Source organism: Elephas maximus, chromosome 3 (genome assembly GCF_024166365.1).
Source record: "Elephas maximus indicus isolate mEleMax1 chromosome 3, mEleMax1 primary haplotype, whole genome shotgun sequence".
Lineage (NCBI taxonomy): Eukaryota > Metazoa > Chordata > Mammalia > Proboscidea > Elephantidae > Elephas > Elephas maximus.
Genome location: NC_064821.1, coordinates 107,358,017 through 107,383,206, shown reverse-complemented (window position 1 = coordinate 107,383,206; position 25,190 = coordinate 107,358,017). Strand labels below are relative to the sequence as shown.

At 40.3% G+C, this 25,190-nt stretch overlaps 1 protein-coding gene across 5 annotated transcripts in view; it reads right to left on the bottom strand.

Moving 5' to 3' along the window:
• PATJ (PATJ crumbs cell polarity complex component) overlaps positions 1 to 25,190 on the bottom strand; it is a 417,617-nt gene that overhangs the window by 10,909 nt on the left and 381,518 nt on the right. For all 5 annotated transcript variants that reach the window (XM_049879429.1, XM_049879433.1, XM_049879432.1 and 2 more), the window contains exons 39-43: positions 21,213 to 21,327; positions 20,482 to 20,519; positions 17,200 to 17,322; positions 16,356 to 16,460; positions 437 to 543 (exon numbers count right to left, since the gene is read on the bottom strand). In XM_049879429.1, the coding sequence (XP_049735386.1) occupies positions 437 to 543; positions 16,356 to 16,460; positions 17,200 to 17,322; positions 20,482 to 20,519; positions 21,213 to 21,327 (488 nt within the window). The remainder of the gene's footprint in view (positions 1 to 436; positions 544 to 16,355; positions 16,461 to 17,199; positions 17,323 to 20,481; positions 20,520 to 21,212; positions 21,328 to 25,190) is intronic.

Here is a 25,190-nt window from a genome sequence, read left to right as displayed (position 1 = left end):
TGCTTTGATGAGTTACTTTAACTGCAATGACTGGTTTTAATGAAGAATATTAGCAAGTATAGCAATAAGATTTAATCTAAGAACAAAATTTTAGCTCAGAAGATTGAGGAAACATGGTTCCTTGCATAATAAAGCAGGGTGCGCCTGGGCTATAAATTTATGGTTTGTTAGGAAAAGAGGCATAGACATGTGTCAGAGTGACCACAGTGTGTATGCAGCCCCTGCACAATGGCCTTTTAACAACTTGTACAATGGAATAAAGCCTCGTGAGAAACAGGAAACCCTTGTGCCTTCTTGGAGGTGTTCTAGGAATTAGAAAAGGAAATGTAGCCTTTCCCTCCCCCCCCCCTTTAAAGAGTACAGTCTAGGATATGGAAAAGATCTCACTGAGCTTTGCCAATGCACTTAAGAGGCAATTTGCATCCAGAATACTTACTCTGTGTCTTCCAGATGGTGTTCAGCAGTGGGTGAACCAAGATGGTAGCCTGTAGACATGCTTTCAAGTTGAGTTGCTATGGCACTTATATTGGTATCCGCTACAACCTGGGGGAAAAGTTAGAACAAAATCATTCATCAAAAGTCAGCGGAGAATTAGAGAAACTATGCTATATCCAACGGTCATTTCTCAGTCCTCACCTTATTCAATCTATCAGTAGCATTTGACACATGGATTATTCTCTGTCTTGAATTGTTTTCTTTATTTGGCTTCTATACTCTTGCTAGTTTCCTTTCCACCTTTCTGTCTATTCCTTCACATCTTCAAAACTTCTAACAATCAGAGTGCTGCAGGGTGCAGTCCTTGAACATCTTATCTTTTCCACTACACATATTCCCTTGGTTATCTCATCTCATGAATTAAATGCCACCTATGTGTTGGAAATTCCCAATCTGTATCTCTAGCACTACCTTTTAACCTAACTCCAGATCCATATACTCAATCACTAACTTGGTATCTCTACTTGGATGTCTAAAGAGTTTCTCAAACCTTACATGTTCAAAACTGAGCCCCACCCTCTCTAACCTTTGCCCCTGTAGCCTTCCCAGCTCAGGTAATTACAACTTGATTCTCCCAGTTTTAGCAAAAATCTTGGTGTCATCCTTGACTCCTTTCTCTTACAAACTACAACATTCTCTTGGTCTATCTATAACATATCTTGCCTCGAGTTTTACAATAGCTTCTTCACTGGTCTTTTTGCTTTGGTCTCACCCCACACCCTATAATCTATAGCACTATACCAGCTAGAATGGAAGCAGCCCTGGTAGCATAGTGGTTAAGCCCTTTGCCGCTAACTAAAAGGTTGGTGGTTTGAACCCACCAGCCACTCTAAGGGAGAAAGATGTGGCAGTCTGCTTCTATAAAGATTTATAGCCTTCGAAACCCTATGGGGCAGTTCTTCCTGTTCTATAGGGTCTCTGTGAGCCAGATTTAACTTGACAGCAGCGGGTTGTTGGCTGAGCTAGATAGAATGGTCCTGTTAACTATATAGCAGACTACTTCATTTCTCTGCTTAAAACCATGCAAAAGAAAGCCGGTTCTCTCAGAACACAAGCTGAATTCCTTACTATGAACGAACCACAAGCCCTATGTGATCTGTTCCATCACCTCTCTGGCCTCATCTTCTAACATTCTCCTTGTGTTCACTCTGCTCTAGACATGCTGGCCTCTGCTAGTTCTCTATTGCAACCAGACACATCCCCACCTCAGCACGTTGCAATTGCTGATCCTTCTGCCTGGAATACTCTTTAGTCAGCATCTCCACGGCGAGCTCCTTCTCTTCCCTCAGGTCTTTACTCTAAAGTCATCCTCCCAAGCCACTCTAAAATTTCTACACCAACTCTCCAGCCCAACACTTCCTATCTCCCCCCTTTCTCTGCTTTAGGTGTCCTGGTGGCACAGTAGTTAAAGCTCTCAGCTGCTAATCAAAAGGTCGGCAGTTCAAACCCATCAGCTGCTCAGTGGGAGAAAGATGTGACAGTCTGTTTCTGTAAAGATTACAGCCCTGGAAACTCTATGGGGCAATTCTACTTGGTCCTATATATAGGGTAGCTATGAGCTGTAATCGACTTGACGACAGTGGGTTTTTGGGTTTCCCTGCTTCTGTGTTTTCCTGCTTACCACTCCTGCTATCTAATGAACTGTATGTATTTTACCTAATTTATCTTATTTATTGTGTGCTGCCTCGTACTAGAACGTGAGGGCAGAAAGGTCGTGTTTTGTTCATTACCATATTCCCATCACATAGAAGAAGGCCTGAAACATAGTACATAATCAATAAATATTTGTTGAATGAAAGAATAAATGAAAAGCTCTGACTCCCTGAGTTTGCCTTTTAGATGGAACTAAACAAAACTACGATAGGAGAAGACATTTAGAGGCACTTTGTATTCTGCAAAACATTTAGGCACTTTGTATTCTGCAAAGCAGAAATTTGTCTTCTGCAAAGCATTCAGAAGGAATCTGGTATAGCTGGTACAGAGCCCTTATCAGGAGTCCGAATGGAGTTCTAAAGTTCAGTTTCCACTGCTTAAATGGTGCCGTGCTTGAGTGAGTTTCAGCTTCCTCATCTGTTAAATGGAAACCATAAAAGCCTGCCTTGTTTGCTTACCTTGGAGTTGTCTTCCCTATCAGTTAGTTACCAGAGCTTCTTTCTCAAAAGCTCCTGGGTCCACTTGCTTCTATTCAATAGTTCTGCTTCTAGGTTATAATGTTTATTGCACAAGTAGAGTGAGGGAACTCTGCCTGACAGCACTGCAAAGGGGCTTGGTTTGGTTGCAATTTCAGACTAAGCCAACAGAGGGCGCGGCTGCCTAAATTGCTAAGCTGCATCTGTTAGGTGGAGTATTTAGAATAACGAAGGTGACAGGCCTGCCCTGGCTGGGTCAGAACACATTTTGGGTGAAGCATCCTATCCTAGGCAGATCATTGCTATGATAAAATAAATTATAGGATCTTCTGAAAATATCATCACATGAAGAATGACGGAATGAATTGCGGGATACTTAGTATAAAGGACTTGAAGAAATGACAGATTCCCCTGGCCACCAAAGCCCCCCAATTATCGCCAACTTTCTCTGCTGTCTCCACTGCAAATGTATCTTAAGAGTTGTCTTTATACACAATCTCTGTAATTTCACCTCTTCTTCACATACATCTTTATAACCCGCTCCATCTCAATTTATGTTCCCATCCACCAGCCCAAAGCTCCCTGACTCAAACACTCTTCTGGCTCACCTCCTGCTGCCCAGCCCGCTTTTCCATCTTTGCTATTCTTCTACTCACCTCTCACAGTTCAGTCCTGGGCCCTCTTCCCACGTGCACACTCAGGCTCTAGGTGACGGCACATATATTCCCATGGCTTAAATTCCAACAGAATGCTGGCAATTCCCAGCCTAGTCTGCTATATCAAATTGCCAACTTGACACTTGCATTTTAATATCTCAAAGGGAGATATTATCAAACTCTTAATCAAATCCAAACTCTTAATCCAACCACCTATTCCCCTCAATTCACTTTTCCCTTAGTTTTCCTCGTCTTTGTAAATGGCACCTCTGGCTGCCCATATTAGAAATCTGTTCAGCATAATACTGACAGTATTGCTGGCTGGTGACTGTCCACTTGGAAAGGATGCTCGGATGCTAGCCATAGAAGGTGCTTACCCTCTGAGTATCAGCCTGACGCCTGGAGGCAACCTGACAGCTCCCTCTCCCACCTGCCACATGCAATCCATCACCCAGTCCTCTGGGTTCTACCTCCAAAACACTTTTCTCAAATCTGTTTATTTTTTTACCTGTATAGTGATCAGCTTAGTTCATCTTCACCAACTGCCTTTTAATTGGAATCTCCCCTTATCTTCTCCTAGTCTTTTCTCCTCACAGCAGCCAATTCTCTTCCCAAATATATAACCAGTAATGGTACGTCTTGTTTAACCCTTTCAGTGGTCTCCCTTTGAATCAAATTCAGATCCCATAATTGTACAAAGGTCCCTCCACTAGCCTACCATTCTAATCCAGCTATCTCCTTCCACTTTCCCGGCACATTCCTGCACTTCCAGCATTCTCCCCTCCCTCAGTTGGCCTGGCCTCAGCTTAAATGTGACTTCCCATATATAAGCCTTCTTTGACTACCCTATTTGAATTAATTTCTCCTGTTTTCCTCTCCATAGCATTCTCGAAGTATTTTTCACAAATTGTGACGGTACGTATTTGTATGACTGCTGTCTTTCCTGCCTGATCACAGGACCCATGAGGGTAAGGACTGCTGCTGCTTTTCAGTTCAATGTTATTATGTGGCTGGGACATAGTGATGGCTCTGTAAGTATCTGCGGAATGAATAAATGAATCTTAAGTCCTTTATAAGGAATAGGGATTATGGGACTTAATTATCTGAACTTCCACAGAGAGACCAAGACTGATAAAGGCTAGAAGATAACATTTTTTTTTTTTTAAAGAAAATAAAAATCTAACTATTAAAGCAGTTAGAAATGGACACCATTTTCAAGACATGCATACCCCACTAAGGTTGGCATTGAAACGGTACTCAACGTTTTTCAATTTGGGATGTGGTGAATGGGATTCCTTTGCTTGCTGAGAAGTTGGACATGTACCATTGGCTGGCCATGAAACAGATTATCCATTAGGAGGAAGAAAGTCAGTAAAATACTATTTTTTCTAAGACACCTTCAAATACCAAGATTTTATGGCAGCCTGCTCCTTTCTTCCTTTACTTGCTCATTTAATCAATATATAACACCTCCATCACCACCACTACCGAATATAAACTGAGCACTTACTTTATGCTAGGCATTCTTCTAAGTCTCTAAAGAGGTAGGTACTATTATTATTCCTATCTTATGGATACAGAAACAGAGGTTAAACAACTTCCCCAAGGTGGCACAGGTGGTAAGGGGTGAGGCCAGGATTCAAATCCATGCAATTTCAGTCTAGAATCTTGTGCTCTTAACCACACACGGTGTCGGGGAAATTGCGTGGTGTGAGGGTCTCAGCACAGGGCACACAGTCCAGTCATGGAGTGGGAGAGGGAGAGCTGCAGAGAGAGCCAAACAAGCAGCTACAAAGAGAGCAAGAGGTCATGGCTGCAAATGCTTGGCAACAGGAAGAGGAGAATTTCCTTCCCAGGATGCTTCGAGGAGAGGCTTTGGGGCGTGGGAGACACATGTCCCATTGATGTACTAGGAAGAAAGCTTGTTAGCTTTTAGAAAGAGAATATACTTTCAAGAGTCCATGAAATCAGCCATATAAATTGTGAAACCAAAGCCATAGTTCTATTTGGGTAAAGGTCAATTTCCTCCCCTATCCAGCTACAAAGTATAAAAACACTTGGAAAGGGTGGTGGTTTAACCCCACCAGTGGCTCCCTGGGGGAAAAAACTTGACAATCTGCTCCTGTAAAGATTACAACCTAGGAAACCGTGTGGGGTGGTTCTACTCTGTCCCCTAGCGTTGCTATGAGTTGGAATTGACTCAACAGCACACAACAACATGGCACCATCATATAGAAAAACTCGTATCTCCCCAAGGGCTTGCTCACACCCAGCTCTGACATAAAAGTGGCCTCCCGACCACTGACAAGATTAAATCCTGGAAACCCTCCCAAGATCCTTGAAGTGGTCCAGGCTCTTGCCTATTTTGTAGGAGCTGAATGGGAAGTGTGAAGGATTTCCACTGATAAATCTGGTCTTCCACAGGAAGTCAAGGTAAGTACAAGCCCCAAATATCTGCATCACCTCTCTTGTCTTAGAGTTGATTGAGGAGTAATCTGATAGACAGGAGAGTAACTCTTTCCCAGGGTTTAACTTGTGAAAGGGGCTGATTTGATCTCCTAAGGGTGTTTGTATACCACTGCATATAAGTTCTATGAGATGTAGCCTATGAGTCTTGCTAGTACTGCTTATGAAGTACTCTTTCCCCACATCAACACTGAGACTGAGGACATGGAGTTGAGGCTGGGAGATGTCCATGTGTGTTTTGGGTAGGGGGTAAGGCAAGCAGGATAATGGGAAGTTTACCCATTTCTTTCTTTCTTTTCCTTCCCTCTCTTCCTCTCTCCTTCCCTCTCCGCCCCCTCCCCCCGATAAATTTTGAACTCCTGTGCATAAACTTCTGTAGCATGTTCTGAGAATAAGGATGACAGTAGAGGAAACCAACAGGAAAGCTTCTGTTTTCTAACAGGCTTACGATTGATGTCATCTTGTATGGGAGACAGAGACTCTGCGTGCTGCAAATGGTTAAGCGCTTGACTACTAGCTGAAAGGTTGGCAGTTCAAATCCACCAGGAGATGCACTAGAAGACAGACCTGGCAATCTGCTTCTGAAAGGTTACAGCCTTGAAAACTCTATGGAGCAGTTCTACTCTACAAACATGGACTTGCCATGTGTCGGGGACCGACTTGACGGTGGCTAACATCAAGGTGGGAGACAGATTTGAACACATGGAGTTGAAGTGGAGACAGGAGAGGGGAATGAAAAGGATTCCCCCTTGGGAAGACAGAGGGACTCTGAAGTTCTTAATAAGATGGTGGGTATTAAGGTCTGTGGAACTCGAATGTGTAGTTCAAGAGCTGTGGTGTCTGCAGTACTGACCCAGGTGGGGGCCAGCTCTAGTCCTAAGATCTGCAGCCTGAAGTTTGGCTTTATGCAAACAGATCAGCACACCTGCCTCTCATTCCTCCATACCTGGAGACCGGGAGATGCGTTAGATGTCTTTCTTGCTCCCCAGTGACCCTTCAAAACCATTAACCTGGCTCAGAACCTGTTGAAGTTTATGCCCTCCTAATTGTTACACATAGTGCTGCTATAGACATCTTGAGTGGTTCTTTAAGGTAGGTAACTAGAATTGGACCTGCCGGGTGATGGATATGCATGTATTACATTTAATAGATCTTCCTGAACTGCCAAGTGGTTGCGCCAACTTAAACTCTAATCAGGTGTTTAACGAAAGCACTTTGTTTCTCCACATCCTCTTCAACCCTTGTATTAACAAACATTTATTGTTTGCCTGCCTGAGGAAGGGGTGGCCTCTCACCTGGAGAAAGAGAAGGAAATAACTCTATATGAAGACAGGAAGGCCTCTCAGCTTGCCAGAGGAAGGGTAGGAAGAAGCCTTGGCCTCTGAGCCTAAGGAACAGGCTGAGACCTGGGCTTCAGTGGAAGAGGAGAAACCAATAAGCACGTTTCCCCCTCAATCTGCATTGTCCTCTCACTCTGTCACCCCTCCAACTGCACTTGCTCCTCCATCCTGTGTTTCCTCCTCCAAATGGGTTTCACCCTTAAACTCTGTTGTCGCCTCCAAGTGGGGTTCCCCCCTCAGTCTCAAATTGTTTCTTCCTCAGACTTTTCCCTTAAGAAGGTACTTATCTGATACCCTCTCTCTCAAGCTTTGACTCCCTATGGCGTTTAATAATTAGGGTTCAAAGCAAAACTAAATTCACTTGGAATTGCATGTTCTATAATTGTTTAATAAACTTTCTAATCAAGTAACAGGAGGCTTGGCTGCACACTGGTTAAGAGTTTGGCTGCTAATCCAAAAGGCCAGCAATTCAAACCCACCAACTGCTCCTTGGAAACCCTATGGGGCAGTTCTACTGTGTCCTATAGGGTCTATAGGACTGCTATAGTCGGAATTGACTTAAGGGCTTAAGATTGAGTCTTTTTCCTTTAACATGTGTTTGGGGGATTATTTTGGAGAATTGAGAAGTCAAAATTTCCAGAAAAGTGGGCTATTACAGTGCACAAAAGCTTGAGCTCCTTGCTTAGAACCTTTCTGAGCTTTTGATCCTGTGAAGGAAAAAGGTTAGCCCTTAGGCTTGATAGGATCCAAATCTTCCAGTACAAAATAGAACACTTAGCACTGATTCCTCAATCTGTAGGTGTAGACATTCTGAAGAGACAGGAAGGCTGTCAAGTTAGGGTGACCCCTGAGAAAGCTGTCATCTTAACATGGGGGCATATTACAGAAGAACAATCAGGAAAAGTTTGCCTTGTCCCACGCTTTTTGGTGTAACTTAGTGAAATGCAAAGTGCATCTGCTTAAAGTTTCTATTTAGACTCTAATGGCACTGATTCTAATAATATCAGAATATGTGGATTTTTATGTGTATTTAAAAAATTGTTTGAATTGTCAAATGTTTTAATTTGGAGTAAAATATGAAAGGGCAAACTGCTAACCACATTGCCATCTAGTGGCTCACACCATGAATGCCACCTGGAAAACCATTCCACTTCCAAGATTTTAAAAGAAATTTTAGCATTCTCTGGCTTCAAGCTTGTTATTATAACAAAAGTAGTAAGATACCTTTTATTTTGTGCTTACTAAATGAAAGCAGTAAGATACCAATTATTTTGTGCTTGGCACTTGCAAACCACTGTCCTTTACACCTCATTTAATCCTTACAGCAACCTAAGAAAGGAGCTATGATCCCTATTTTAAAGGAAATTGAAGTTTAATGTCGAGTATCCAAAAAAACCAAACCCATTGCTGTTGAGTTGGTTTTGACTCATAGTGACCTTCTAGGACAGAGTAGAACTGCCCCATATGGTTTCCAAGGAGAACCTGGTAGATTTGAACTGCTGACATTTCGATTAGCAGCCACAGCTCTTAACCACTATACCACCAGGGTCCAAAAAACCAAAACAAAATAAAACCCGCTGCCATCTAGTTGATTCCGACCCATAGCGACCCTATAGGACAGAGTGGAACTGCCCCATAGGGTTTCCAAGGAGGGCCTGGTGGATTTGAACTGCTAACCTTTTGGTTAGCAGCCGTAGCTCTTAACCGCTATGCTGCCAGTTTCCGCCTAGGAGAATGCAAATTCACGACTTTCTGACACTAAAGCCTACCTCTCCTACATTTCAACTTTCAGACCTTCAGATCTTGGCCCTTTTCTGCAGTTTATCACTCCCCAACATCACTTCGCTTCCATTCAGCACGGACCCACACAGCAGTTATTCCTACCCCTGGCTATCAGAATCACCTGGGGAGCTTTAAAATATCCTGGTGCCCACATCACATCTCAGACCAATTTCTGGTGGCACCCAGAAAACTGTGTTGGAATTAGAGATTTCATTGTGCAACCAAGGTTAGGAACTACTTACAAACCATTACTTTAACAATACTCAGGCATGCCTGGGTGTGCTTGCTCTATACCCTCTACCGCCTTTTCAGTTCCCAACTCGGGGTAAGCCATCCACCTTTCTCCCCTAATGGAATTTTTCTGAAGCAAACTGGTAACTGTGCCAATTTTTTCTCTGCAAGTTCATGCCTTCAACCTAATCAGCATGGCTTAGCAACCAACTCTGTGTGACCAACACTTAAAAGACATCTCTCTGGGCCAGGCCCTGTGCTAGAGGCACAGAACCATGTCAGCTTTGAGTATAGGGAAACACCAACCTCCAGGCACTCCCTCTTCTAGGTTAGAGAGTTTCTAAAGAAAGGAGTTCACAAGATTTATAAAGGAAGAATGAGGGTGGGGCGAGAGGGAATTCCAGATATAGGGAACGTTGTTATTAGTTGCAGTTCAGTCAATTCCAACTCAGAGAAAACAACACGTGCAAATCTTCACTCAACCTGAAATAATGCTCTACTCCAGTGGGTCTCAGGTGTGGTCTCTGAACCGCAGCACCAGCAACACCTGGGACTTGTTAGAAATGCAAATTCTTGGATCCTACCCCAGTTGTACAGAATCAGAAGCTCCTGGGGTGGGACCCAGTAAGGGTGTTTAACAAGCCCTCCGGGAGATTCCGAAACAGGCTCCAGTTTGAGAAGCACTACTTCACTCAATTCCTTTTAACTGCTGCTCAAAATCATTTCTTTAATGCTTCTCAGTAAAGGATTATCCTAGAAGTCATTAGACACAAACTCTCCTGCAGCCCTCCGGAAGCTCTTTTAGCTCAGTAATGAAGTCACTCCTGAGGTTCACCCTTCAGCCAAAGACTAGACAGGCCCATGAAACAAAACGAGACTCACGGGGCACACAAGCCCAGGGGCAAGGACTAGAAGCAGGAGAGAACAGGAAAGCTGGTAATAGGGAACCCAAGGTTGAGAAGGGAGAGTGTTGGCATATCATGGGGTTGGTAACCAATGTCACAAAATATGTGTACTAATTGTTTAATAAGAAGCTAGTTCTGTAAATTTTCATCTAAAGTACAGTTAAAAAAAAAAAAAAAAACTCCCCTGCAAAATGTCTCTTTATCTTCTTTTTCCAGGGTAACATCCCCCCTACCTTTTCTTCTCCCTCCTTTGCCCTCAGCTACAGCCTTGTTCTTTATTGACCTGCCACCCTGGGCAGGTTATCCACTTACTAGATCATCTGCAGTGAACAGGTTCACACTTTTTCACCACATCAAAAATTCTGCTTCTAGGTATGGTTGACATCTGTCTCTCTCCCAACCCCACAGCACCTTCCTACAGAATCAAAGCCTTTTCTCAAATTTACAATCCCTGACAGGGGCGATGACACAGTAAGCAAGGTAAGCACAGGCTTACTTGCTATCTGTAGTGAACAATTTCACAACAGATGATCCAGTAAGCAAGGTAAGCACCGAGATTACCTTGCCCATTGAATAAACCACTCCTGCTTGCCATTATCTCTGAAAAAAGGTAAACCATTGTTTCAAAAATAGTCATTTATCAGCCAGTTGCACTGACCTTTTCCATAGTTTTAATCTACCTTATTGTTAACTGCTATTCTTGAAATTCTTTTCTCACTGCATGTCTGGGCCATGTACTCTTGATTGGGTTCTTTTATTATTATTTTTTATTTAAGGATATTTAACTTCCTTTTTATGTGCACATGATAAAACATTAAATAGTACAGTGCACAATAAAAATTCAACACTCTTACTCCCTAGAGACACACTGAATGTCTTCTCTTTTTAATTCCAGACCTATAAGCTAATTATACAATTATATGCCTATTTTGAAATTTATTATTATGATGTCTGACTCCCTACTCCAACAGATGAAAATTCAGCTCGCCAAACTCTTCCACCTATCTTTTATATTACTTTCAAATTCTATTTGTTTCCTACGTGTCTTTAAATATACTTAAGCCTCTGTAGTTCTAACAATTTCCAACAATCTCTTTTCATTTCAACCTTTAAAAAAATCAAATTTATACATGCATATAATTTTAAAAGTCTAAATGATTCTACAAGTATTAATGAATGAGTCCTCTGCTACAAACCTTCTCAACAACTCATTGTTAGCCCCTAAAAACAATTTCTTCCAACCCTCTTAGCTATTTCTCTGAGTATGTGCTTTCCTATTTCTAAATAACGTGCTCTTACTTTCTATTTCTTGTTTCTTCAGCTTTCAATATTATTAAATCACTTCCTATTATGGAAGATAAAGATAAGACACCCAAAGCCCCATGCTACCAATATTTGACACATCACAGTGTTTGGTTATATTTGGTTTCTTATTATGACTCATAAAGTTTATATATGTGCTATTCATACCGTCAACTATTATACTATGATTACATCTCCTTTTTTTGCACAAGTTTTTATTTTCCCCAAAATTAGTATTTTCATATTTTGTTTAATTTTTATATACTTAGCAGTAATGATTCAGAGTTCAGTTGCTAACCAAAGGGTCAGCAGTTTGAATCTACCAGACACTCCCTAGAAACCCTGTGGGGCAATTCTACACTGTCCTCTAGGGTCACTATGAGTCGGAATTGACTCGACGGCAACAGGTTCAGTTTGATTTTTGTTTTGATCACTAATTCAGCCCCCAAATTTCCAATTGATTTCAAACTTCCAATTCAAATTAAACATCTCAGATAATCTATCTGTTCTTTCTTTCTTTCTTTTTTTTACTTCAGGACCTTCTCTCCTGCTCCAATTTGGACAAGTGGTTCTTTATGCCTACTATCCAGTTGTTGTGCTGGGATCTCAATGCTCTTCACCTCAGCAAGCTCCATGGGCTTCCCTCTCTCTTATTTTGTTTTTTTGTTTTGTTGGTGAACACCCTAAATTAACTTTCTCAGATATACAGTATATTACTGATAAAAAAGCAGGTGCTATTCGAAACTCTTATTCTTTTGAAGGTAACTTATTCTTTCCACTTTGAAAGTTTTAGAATGTATACAGGTATTACTCTTGCTTTATTTATCCTGTTCAGTGCTTAATGAGACTTTGAACTAATTTCTTTGTTATTTCCTCATTCTGTTTTTCTTTTTGCAACTCCTATTTGCTGGATATTGGGTCTACCGGATTCGTCCTATGTGTTACTTTTTCTCTCCCATTTTCCACTTAGGCTCACAAGGAAGATCACAATTCGTTTTCTCTCTCTGTTATCTTAATAGGTATGACATGTCTCTCTCTTCTAACCAGCAGTTGGACCCTCTTGGATCAGTTCTGTTTGCTCTGGATGATGCCTGCAAATGGTCTTGTAAACTACTTTTAGATAGATCCTTAATTAATGTCCCTGATTTCAGACACTTTTTCTCCTGTCCTCCATACCTGTTGCTTACTCCAAATCTTTGTCCCCTCTATTTTCACTCCTTTGCTGAGTCAATACATGTTAAGTATAATGTGCCTGGCAATGGGGATGACAACATTGAGAAAGCTTAGACGGCTTTGTTTACCCACTGGTTCCAGCATCGGTGTCTCCTGGAGCATCAGCAGCACACTCCTCTTCCTGCTGGATATCTCCACCTGATGTCTCCAACTATAATCATCTCCTGTCTCAAACCTTTTCCTCGTGCATTCCCTATTGTAGCTAACGGTGATCCCCCATTCTCCCAAGTTCTAAAACAGTTGGGAAATCTCTTAATGAACCCAGAACAAGCCCCACAAGTTCTTTTTGTGAAAATATCCCTGATACGGTTTTTTGCCTTCAATATCTTCAAGATGTAAAGACAAAAAAAAAATTTTTTTTTCTAATAGAGAGCTTGGGTTACCTAACTTTTGCCCAATCAAGGTTTAATAGTAATTCCACAGACAAAAGAGCTGAATCAGGCCAATAAAAAAAAATAAAGTAAAATAACTATCATGCTAAAAAAGCAACTGTAATTAGGAACATTTTAAAACGACCCCTTAACAGCCAAATTAATCTCGACTGGCCAATCTACAATTGGCCATAACAGACCACCAGAGTTAATGACTAGACTTTAAGGAGAGAAATGTTTATGTCCTTACTACACCTAGAGGTAGCAATCTGAACTGTGGACAGAAGCTTGCAGAAGGGCAGGTTGTCTCTTCCACTCTTTCCCCCTTCTTTCCCCTCAGTCTGCTCACTCAGATCCTAATCTTCCCTGTGCAATCAGCTCCAGCTGACTGCTTTGCATGATTCATTGACAATAAGTCTTTTGCATATCATCAGACAATTATCTGACCTTTCCTACTACTTCACCAATGGGCTGGCTGGCCTGGCAATGAAAACAATCACCTAATGACAACTCAGCTGTGATAATTATATTGCTGGTACTATTCCATGCACATCATTTTAATTAAAACAAACCGTGTAACTGAAAGGCATTTGAAGCAGGACTTGAGCTTCTTAGGTTGTGTCTAAAGCCTTTGGTAGCACATCTGTTCCATAACCATAATTGTGTAGAGTATAACTGTCAAAATCTCAAAGGGTTCCATTAATCTTTAGATAGCACACACTGGAAAATAACACCACCAACTAATGTAATTAATGCCAGGGAACATTTTGAAACCAAGTGTCATTTTCTTTGTAAAATACAGAAAGGATAAATAAGGAACTCCTTCCTTTTTTTTTTTTCCAAAGTATGTTGGAGCCCTGGCGGTGCAGTGGTTAAGAGTTCAGCTGCTAACCAAAACGTTGCAGTTCGAATCTACCAGCTGCTCTTTGGAAACCCTATGGTGCAGTTCTACTCTGTCCTATAGGGTTGCTATGGGTCTGAATTGACTTGAGGGCAATAGGTTTCCTTTTCTTGGTTTTCAAAAGTATGTTAATAGTGACAATTTGGCTGAAACAAATATGTTAGTTCCCCATGGGAAAGCCTGAGCTCATTTTCATTTAAGGTACTTTCTATATGTAGGTATTGTTACACTTAAAATTGTCTTCGCTCTCTTTTTTGGTGAGGAATGAGGAATGTGGAGCTGAACAAATTATATCAATGCATACAAATATCAAAAACACTGGATTTTGCTAATGAAAACTCTTTTTTTTCTTGCCATAGTTATTATGGTCCACCTTGCTGAAATTCAAGAGTTACATTTATATTGCCTCTAGGGGTCAGCATAACTTGAAGGAAGAGCCTGCACAAGAAGCAATAAAATACAAAAGATCTGTAGGCTCTGACCATGGTTGAGGTAGGGGTGGAGGGAGGAATGTGAAGCAGCTATGAAAGTTTCACTAAAAGTGTGGACAAGAGGGAAGAGTTGGGGAGAAGCGGAACCTACGGCCAGTCCACATAGTGTTTAGGTTCATGTTTAATATAAACTTCGGGACCGAAGTCATATAATATCTAGCTTATCACATAAACTCCATCAAAACTACTGGCAGTATTTTCACAGTTCCCTTCATATGTGCTGAAAATCATTTACTTTTTTAATGACTGTTTTGGCACTTTGGATCTATACCATCGAGATGCTAGAAGTAAAAGCACCACAAATTGGTTCTCCCAAATGTAATGGTTTTGCAATTCAAACTTCTTATTTTATAACTAGAATTATCTGAATGACTGGCTTAGTCCTCTCTCTAAGCTACAAAATAGTGGGCTTTAGTCTTTAAGCCATTTTATACCATGTCTGCAGAAATATGATGATTACAATTACACATTTTGGGGGAAACTTATTGTCATGGATTGAATTATGTCCCTGCAAAAATATGTGTATCAACTTGGTTAGGCCATGATTCCCAGTATTCTGTGGTTGTTGTCCATTTTGTGATTCTAATTTTATGTCAGGATTAGGGTGGGATTGTAGCACTCTTACCAGGTCACATTTCTGATCCAATGTAAAGGGAGTTTCCCTGGGGTGTCGCCTTGCATCACCTTTTATCTCTCTAGAGATAAAAGGAAAGGGAACCAAGCAGAGAGTTGGGGACCTCACACCACCAAGAAAGCAGCACCAGGAGGTCCTTTGGACTGGGGGTCCCTGCACCTGAGAAGCTCCTCGACCAGGGGAAGATTGAGGAAGGACAAGGATCTTCCTCCAGAGCTGACAGAGACAGAAAGCCTTCCCCTGGAGCTGACACCCTGAATTTGGACTCTTAGCCTACTTCACTGTGAGGAAATGAATATCTCTTTGTTAAAGCCATCCACTTGTGGTATTTCTGTTATAGCAGCACTAGATAACTAAAAACCAAAACAAAAGACTAAGACACTCATTAATGACATTCACTGCCAGTATGCTGCCTCTCAATCATGGCGTGGTACAGGGGTGGATTCACCAGTAGGCAAGGTCTGTGCCGGCTTACAGTAAGCAAGGTACAAAGGGGCTTAATTGTGTTTACTTACTAATCTGTAGTGCACAATTTCATCTGGTGAAATCTGATGTGGTGAAACTCACGTGAAACTGGGCACTACAGATTAGTAAGGAAGCACAATTAAGCCCATGTGTACTTGCTTACTGGGTAATCCGTCCCTGACATGGTATCAATCTCAGAGACATCTGAAGGCTGAAATATAAGGAGAGACAATTAATAGCACAGATTGCTTTCACTTCCCAGTATATTTCCCTGGGAAACCCTGGTGGTGTAGTGGTTAAGTGGTCAGCAGTTCAAATCCATCAGGCACTTCTTGGAAACTCTATGGGGCAGTTCTACTCTGTCCTACAAGGTCACTATGAGTTGGAATCAACTCGACGACAATGGGTTTGGTTTTTTGGGGGTTATATTTCCCTATGGCTCTAGACAAAACTCTAGGGGACCACAGGTGATAAATAATTGTCTGCCTTAGTTGACGACTACTATGCAGTGAGAATTTAACAGTGTTGGAAATCATTTATGCTACAGGAAAAAGAGCATTGTGATTTTCTCTTCCTTTAAAGGGAGAGATAAAAACGGCACATGGGCAGTTCAGTAACAGTCTTTGAGCATTAAAAAAAAAAAATCATTTCCTATTCCTTGCAAACTTTGATTTACAAAAGAATACTAGAAGCTAAAAGCCTTGTTGATTTATCATGTGAAGCAAAGAGTAATTTTTCTCCCCTTGTTATGCTTTCATATAATCATGCTCACTGCCTGTATGGGTGGCATTAAAGAATTTCTGAATAAAAATAATAATTTCTTGCTTTCAACCTTCATAATTCACATCAGCAAGCACCCTGCTGGGTGGCGATGTCTACTGCCAGTGACGCTCAATCTTTTTTGCATGCCACTTATCTGCCTCGTGCAGCTGCGTGTTCTATTGATCGCAATACCTGCAGGATAATGCGTCCATAGGTGTTCTTTAGCAGATTAACCACCTCCGCGTGAGACAGCCCATCCAAAGGTTGCCCGTTAATGCTGACAATCCGATCTCCAACCTGGAAGTACAAAAGTGGTAGAAAATCACTATCATTAGGAAAAATTAAATTTGAGAAGAACGCTTAAAATTCTTTGTAAGTCACGTTCCCATTTGTGGCCATTGTGAAGATTCTGTGCTTCTACTGCGTATGCATGGTTGGGAAGCATAAGGAATTTTTATGGCTTTCCCCCAGTACAGACCAATCAAAGAAACAAGAAGGGGGTTAGATTTGATTATTAAAAGACACCGTAGGCCACTATTGTATTTTGGTAATGGCGGTGTTTCAGACATCCATTTGCCAGCAATAGTGGGTATACTAATTAACTGTTCAATAAAGTTCTAACGAGGAAGCCAAATACTTTCAGCTTTATTTTCCTACCTAAGTTAAGATTAAGGGGCAATAGGAAAAAAAAATCATAAAAATGTTGATTATTCTGTCAGAGGCATGATTTTAAGGTCAAATCTTTGGGTTGATAATCTATTTTGGGTAGAATGAGGTGCTGAAAAGGGTATGGGAAGCTTTGCAGAGGAGCTGCAATTTCTTTTTTCATTGAGAAGCTTGATACAAACAATAGTATTTTTATATGCCCAGAGACCTAACGAATTTCAGGTATAAACTTTCTGTAACGCATTTTGCCCTCGGCATGGGTCTCTGACGGCCTTTGGAACTCAGACTTTAAACAAACTGTCCAGGGCTGGGACACCCCCTCCCACCCTATCACTTGCTGTCAGCACTTCAGCCGTTCCCTCATGTTTACTTTAAGCTTCTGTGTGCGTGCTGCCACTCCACCGGCCTGAATCATGGCAATAAATATAGGGATATCTCCTAAAGGACTTCCTTTTCCTCCAGCAATACTAATTCCAAGGGCATCATCGAGAGCCTAAAAAAGAAGGAAAAAAAGATGCTTATATATTTAATTTATTTAAAGACCTACAGCCTGATTGTCCCCAGATGGATGTCAGACAAAATCCCTTCGGTGACACAGGAGGCCAGGGTAACATAGGAGTTAAGCGCAGGGGCTTTGGAGTCAGGGATGACCTGTGTTTTCAGTTCTAGCACTTTATTAGCAGTGGGATCTTGGGGAAGTTACTTAACCTCTTAGAACCTCCATCTCTATGCATAAAACAGGAAGGATACTACCTGCCTCATAGTATTGATTTGAGGATTAGACGAGGTGATGAAGTGCAGGCATGACATACAGAAAAGGCTCAACAAATAGCAACAGTACAATTAAAAAAAAACCCTATGCCACTGCTCAGTTTAGTGGCCAATTTTGATGCAGACTTGGCAAGTGTCTACTCATATGGTGTTTATGATTAAACTGCCACACGTATCACGCTCTTCTGGGTGTGAACAAACACACTTGGCTCTAAAAGAGCTGCACGTCTGAGTTATGAAAAAAGGATCTTAGAGGACACCCACTGTAGTGACAGCAGGGTACCAAGAGAGAAGTAAAATGTGCCTGAAAATATTCCCTAAGATTCTTATGTGAGGCCACTCAGTTCTCTTGGATCTTGGTGAAGAAACCCTGGCTCTAGTCTCGGTTTTCTACACATTTACATCATAGAGTTAGTACAGTAAAACATGCGAAAGCCGGAGCCTGTGTAAGGTGGAAACCGGTCAAAGAAGGAAAACACAAATGTTTTCCACTAGAACAACCCACAGAAAAGTGGTAAGCGCACCCTGTCAAGGGTGGAAAACGTGCAAGACCAGGAAAAACAAGGCAGTCACTTCAAGTTCCAGCTCTCACAGGTTTCACTGTACTTAAAAAAAATCATTAAAAGAATAAATGGCAAGCTCCAGTCCCAGCATGGTGGTAAGCACACCATGGCAAAGAACTCTTGTCAAAATACAAAAAACCAACTACCTGAAGCCTCTGAAAAGCCAAGAAACACAGACTGTGGTAAAGAGTCAAAACTTGGAGAAATGGATTCAGGAGGTGAATTTCTCAGTTTTCTCTTTTTCCTACTAGCTTTGCCATGAGGGTGAGTCCCAGTCAAGGAGTTGCAATGGTGGAGCAAATGGCTACAATTCCGAGAGAATCCCTGTCTTTCTGGCCAGATGACCAGGAAAAGGAGGTGGCAGTGGGCTAGTGAGTAGGGGAGAAAACCAGAGTGGGGAGAGCAGGAGAAAGGGATACTCAGCTTTTATATATGAATCCACAAGATTTTCAGGCTCAATTCTCAGCTATGTATGTGTGGGACATACCCAAACCAGCACAGCATAGCTTAGATAACTGAGATTTGAACCACTGTCCACAAAAGATAAAAGAGAACTTATGGTTTGAACCTAACTGGATTGACTGTTAACACAAAAACAACATTCTTCAGAGTCTATACATTACAACGTTCACGAGGTCCAGGATAAAACCCTAAGTTACTGAATCTACAAAGAGGCCAAGAAAGTGTGACCAATTTTGCTACTAAGTTTATTTAAAAATACATAGGACTGTTGAAAGCAAAAATTAGAATACTGTACAGTAGAGTTCTCAATTTATATAGATGTAAACACAGGACACATACTACCTAAATCTTAGTGCAGTGGTTGCTGTAAAAGAACCCATGTGGCTGCAAGGCTTCTACAGTTTAAATTGATCGAACTATACATTTTGAATACGTGCATCTTAGCGTGCTTCAATGATACCTTGATAAAATCAAGAAAAGTAAAAAAAAACAAAAACATAAAAACCCTATGTGAAAGAAATTCAAAACCTCATGGCACGTAAGTGTGAGGAATTATCCCTTATTATTAATATTAGTGCTGCCATGTCATACCCATAGACAGAATAATGGCTTATGGTTTATAACTGTTTTCCAACGTATTTGGGTCTAGCTTATACTTTCTAAATGCATCAACAGTCAAGCCCTGCATCCAAAATGGCAAGATACGTTTCCTTATGAACTTTCTGCTTGGATCACGTGTGAGAGAATAGGATTGATAAGAGCAGGTCTTATTATAAAAATCTTAAAAAAAGAAAAAAGTGACTGAAAATGACCAGCCAAACATAAAATGATGTTATATTCTAAATCTTGGAATGCAGAGGAATTTGGCTTTGTAGTATTATCATCCCCAGTCTACAGATGAGAAAACTGAAGTTAAGTGACTTGCCAAAGGTCCTAGAGCTAACAAATGGTGAAGGTACCTTCAAACACAGCTATGACTGACTCCAGGGAACAGAGCTATCTGGATATCACTTTCCTGTAGTTAAACTATGATTAAAATAAGGCCATATTTTTTTTTACTACTTCTTGAATCCCCAGTTTATGGCCAAACTGATCAAAACAAAGTTGCCTCTACTTTCCAATAGTCTGAATTATCATGCAGAGGGTGAAAACCAGGGTGTTAGAAATTTATGAATTGAAATGTATCTTAAAGTCTACTCAGCACAGCACATTTTAGGCATTATGTATCAAAGCCTTTAACAACAAGCATGGTTTTTGACACAATAATTTAATTTCTAAGAATTAATCCTGAGGAAATCATCCATTATACGGGCAAAAATTAAAATACTAAGAAATTTTGCTATTAAAGATCAAAAATTAAAAATTATGCTAATTGTTCAATAAGAGGAAGTTGGTTAAGAAAATTACAGCACCTTCAAATGATGGAGTACTATGCAACCAATAAAAATCATGCTACATACTGTTAAAAAAATACTTAAGTGGCTTACCTAAGATTTCATGCTACAAAGTGTAAAAGACAAGCTATGGGAGTATGTTCAACATGACACTGTGTTTTGTTTTATAAAATTTAAACACACAAACTCATGCACAAAATGTAGTGGATAGGCATGTATCAAAAAACTCAAGGTGGTCATCTTTGTCCTACAACGTATTTTTCTGTTTGTTTATTTTAGGGCAGAGTAGAACTGCCCCATAGAGTTCATTTTATATAGGCCATATGCTTTTTTTTTTATGCTTACTTTAGTAAGGTGAAAGTATGCACAAACAATGCAATAAATATCACTGAGAAAATGTATATTTTATGCAAAGCCTACAAAAACCAGAAAAAAAAAAACACAACAAAATAACTGGCTTACTCTGATTATCTCAACAGTCCTTGGTTCCATATCTGTGCCTATAAATAAAGAAGCAACACAATTAACTTTTTTAAAATTAAGAGATAATATATTTAGGATATAATATTATCCCATGAGAATGGTACCACTTCCAGACTTTTTAAGAGAGTATGCTAAAGCAAATGGGCATTATTCCTTTTCTCAATGTCTAAACCAGCAGCCACTGATCGGGTGCTATGTCCTCTATTACAAAGAGGTCCTCTCTGAGATAGATGCGGCAATCATCGTTTGGTCTGACAAAGCTGATCAACTGCAGCAGCAGCTGTCTGGAACAAGGTGATTAAGTGGCTTGGAGGGTGAGCCATTTGTGTTTCACTGAACATTTTCCTGCCTTAATCAAAGATAACCCTCCACCCAGTGAAAGACTTAAAAAGACCCCTCACCCTACTTCATCCCTGACCTGCCTCCGATGACCTGTAATTTATTAATTTACTTTGTAAATGGTTTTACTTTATGTGGCACTTTGGATTTCTGCTTTTCTCTTTTTCCTATGCATTTGTATAGTTAAAGGCACATTCCACAAATGAATCTCTATAGCTTTACTTCCTTTAGAACAGGCCTTTCAGAGAGCTTGGAACTATGTGGTCAACTCCAAAGACTTAAAAAATAATTTATTGAAGGCAAAAATATTGCTTGTAAAAACACTAATATTTAAAAATTAGGTAACAGGGTGATTTGTATATAAACAATACCTGGATATTGGGGGGAAGGGTTGGAAGTTCTTTTGGGGCCAACCAGGTTCTGCAGGCTGCTGAAGACAGGCGTGAGGGAAAGAGGAAAGGTGCTGGAAGTGCTGTGCTGACTCCCCTGGAAAGGAAACCCGTGGTCAGCTGTGCTGAAACAGGCTTTGCCTTAAAAAATTCATACTTATTATCTTCTCAATTACTGAATTATATTAATTATTACTATGTTATAGGAAATTTTGAGGAGGCCAAAAGAGGAAAAAAAAAGTCACCCAAACTCTCTTACTACCCTAACACAATCCCATTTAACATTTTCTTTAGTGTATATCCTTCTACAAATGGTGTCAGTCATCAAAGCAGAAAATAATCTCCCATCTTTCCGACTTTTTTATTCCTCATGAAATAAAACATTTCCTTAAGTTTCTCCACAGTCTTTATATATGATCTTTTAACGGGCACAATGTGTCATTGTAGTCCCTGGGTGGTGCAAATGGTTAACATGCTTGGCTGCTACCAGAAAGGTTGGAGGTTCAAGTCCACCCAGAGGCAACTTGGAATAAAGCCTTGGTGATCTACTTCCGAAAAACCAGCCATTGAAAACTCTATGGAGCACAGTTCTATTCTGACACACAGGGGGTGGCCACGAGTCAGAATCGACTCAGGGGCAACTGATAAATGTACCACTTGGGGCTACGGTGAACATTTATTTTATCACTACCCAAATTCCATTATATATTTTCCTAACACAACTCTAATAAAACCTCGATTAACATTAACTCGACCAATTGGAAACGTGAACTGTAGAAGAAAGCAGCAAATACCAAGGGGAAAAGGCCTGCTGTAGGAATATATATATTTTTTCCTAATAGATTTTCTTGGAGTCGGTAATACTTCAGTCCAATCAGCTATACCTCCATTATTTGTCCTTTTATTTATTTAAATAAATACTTGAGGCCTACGAGGTAGTTATTTTATGGCTAGTGGCTACTGAATGAAAACTGTAAACATAGTGAAGTCCCCTTTTAATGCAAAAAACAACACTGCGAATAATGAATAATATAATTTTTCTGCCAAATTATCAAAGCCATGCTAATTGCATCATAAAATTTTAAGCTAAGCCTAAGATCACAATAATCAGTTGACAAATTATAATGTGATACATTTCCTTAATTCTGTATTGCAAGTAAAGTTCAAATTTCAAACTTACAGAAAAGTTAAAAGAGTTATATAATAGACATTCATATACATACCACATAGATTCTAAAATTAATATTTTGCTATACTTTCTTTTTTATTCCTTTAAATATATTGTCTTTATCATATATCCACTCATTCATCTGCCATTCATTCAGATAGAACAAGGGGATACTGCATGGTTTAAAATCAGGAAAGGTGTGCATCAGGGTTGTATCATTTTAGCATAGTTATTTTTTTATTCAACCTATAGGCTGAACAATAATCCAAGAAGGGGGACTCTATGAAGAAGAACAGAAGAAAGCGGCATCAGAATTGGAGAAGACTCATTAACAACGTGCGTTATGCAGATGACACAATAATGCTTGCAGAAAGCAGAAAGGACTCAAAGCACTTACTGATGAAGATCAAAGACTATAGCCTTTAGTATGGGTTACACCTCAATATAAAGAAAACCAAAATCCTCACAACGGGACCAATAAGCAACATCATGATAAACGAAGATGATGGAAGTTGTCAAGGATTTTATTTTACTTGGATCCACAATCAATGCACATGGAAGCAGCAGTCAAGAAATCAAATGACACATCACATTGGGCAAATCAACTACAAAATACCTCTTTAAAGTGTGTTAAAAAGCAAAGATGTCACTTTGAGGACTAAGGTGTGCCTGACCCAAGCCATGGTATTTTCAATCACCTCATATGCATGTGAAAGCTGGACAATGAATAAGGAAGACCAAAGAAGAATTGAGGCCTTTAAATTATGGTGTTGGTGAAGAATATTGAATACTCCTTGGACCACCAGAAGAATGAACGAGTTTGTCTTGGAAGGAGTACAGCCAGAATGCTCCTTAGAAGTGAGGATGGTGAGACTTTGTCTTACATTGCTATCAGGAGGGGCCAATCCTTGGAGGACATCATACTTGGTAAAGTAGAGGATCAGCAAAAGAGAAGAAGGCCCTCAACAAGGTAGGCTGACACAGTGGCTGCGATGTTGGGCTCAAGCACAGCAATGATTGTGAGGATGGCGCAGGATGGGGCAGTGTTTCGTTCTGTTGTACAAAGAGTTGCTATGAGCTGGAACTGACTTGATGGCAACTAACGACAACAACATCTGGCATTCATCTTTCCACCTCTCAATTCATCCTTTTTTTTTTTTTTTAATTCATTTCAAAGTAAGTTGCAGACGTTGATACACTTCACAATGGATATATACATCTAAAGGAGTGTTTTTCATAATATAATTAAATCAATGGTGGGACAACAGGTAACTAATTAGAACTGGGGAAGTACAGCACATTATAACCTTTATCTAAAACTCTCAGAAAAATGTGTTTGTCATGGTCTTTACAAATAATTTCTTTGCCTGGCTTTGTTCCTACCGAGGAAAAGATTTCTCAAGTGCCCCCACCCCCTATATTTTCCTCTACAGCATAGAGATATTCTTTCCTGATTGATACGAGAAGCTATTTTGAAACAAGAGCTTTGGTGGCCTCAAAGCTAGAAGTTCTCTCTTAATGAGTCCACTTTCTACCAGTCAAGCCACCTGGTTACAGTTCTTCTTAGCCCTCAAAAGAAGGCAGCTATTTCCCTATCTATAATCACCCAGAAGGAAATCTGGGCCCCCAGAGGGTCCTGACTGCTTTAAATAGGTGCGGATTTGAACGTTTGGGAATAGGATCCTCTTTTTCTCCATTTGGGTCAGGGGCTGGTTTTCAACGCATGCTGATGGAAGATGTTTCCTTTTCACAAATGGCTATAAAAAACCAAACCAAATCCAGTGCCATCAAGTTGATTCTGACTCATAGCGACCCTATAGGACAGAGTAGAACTGTCCCACAGAGTTTCCAAGGAGCGCCCGGTGGATTCAAACTGCCAACCCTTTGGTTAGCAGCCGTAGCACTTAACCATTATGCCACCAGGGTTTCCAAATGGCTATAAGACTTCTTCAATTTGCCAACTATCAGTGCAAACTGTCATAATTTTAAGGACAAGGAGAGCATAAATGATATTTACCATTTTTTATTTTTCAAGTGAGTTCAGCTTCCATCCTGTGAAATAAAAAAAATCTGTGCAAGAAGGTTAAGGATCAGTATTTGAGAAAATATGACAGCTCACATTCACATTCCAGAAAAATGGTAATGGTGGTTTATATGACACTTAATGACACAGCATCTAAATCTGTTTGCTTTGTATTTAGCTGTGAAGCCTGATTGGTTACTAAGATGCTCATATATAATCCTCAAGAATAGAAACCAAGTTCTACCCATCACTTCACCTGTCAACTCAAGCTTTTCTTAAAATACACAAATTAATTTTTTTCCTTCGTGCCTTTGCCTATACTATTTCCTCTATCTGAGATGCCTTCTCCCTTTTCTACTTGTCAAAACCTTTTTGGAGTGAGCCTCAATGGAATGATCTCTGTGTAGCCCTCTCATACCCTGCCAGGAAGAATAATTCCATCTTCAGTACTGTTCATTCTATATTCTAAACTCCTGTGTGCATCAATGATTTAACGAAATCATTCAACAAATGTAAGTCTTCCATTAAGGAAGCAACCTGACTGAGACAATTCCTTTGTATCTCAAGTTCCCATTATTGATATGAGTCTGGTCAGAATCATCACCAACCACTCTCTCCTGAAATCTCACAGCAGCACAGTGTCTTAGTATATATGCTATTTGATGTCAATTATTAAAGCCAGAAATGCAAAAAACAAAAACAAAAAAATCTAAAATTTAACATAGTGTTTATCAAGTTTGACTGCTTTGAGAATTCTCTGAGACAAGCC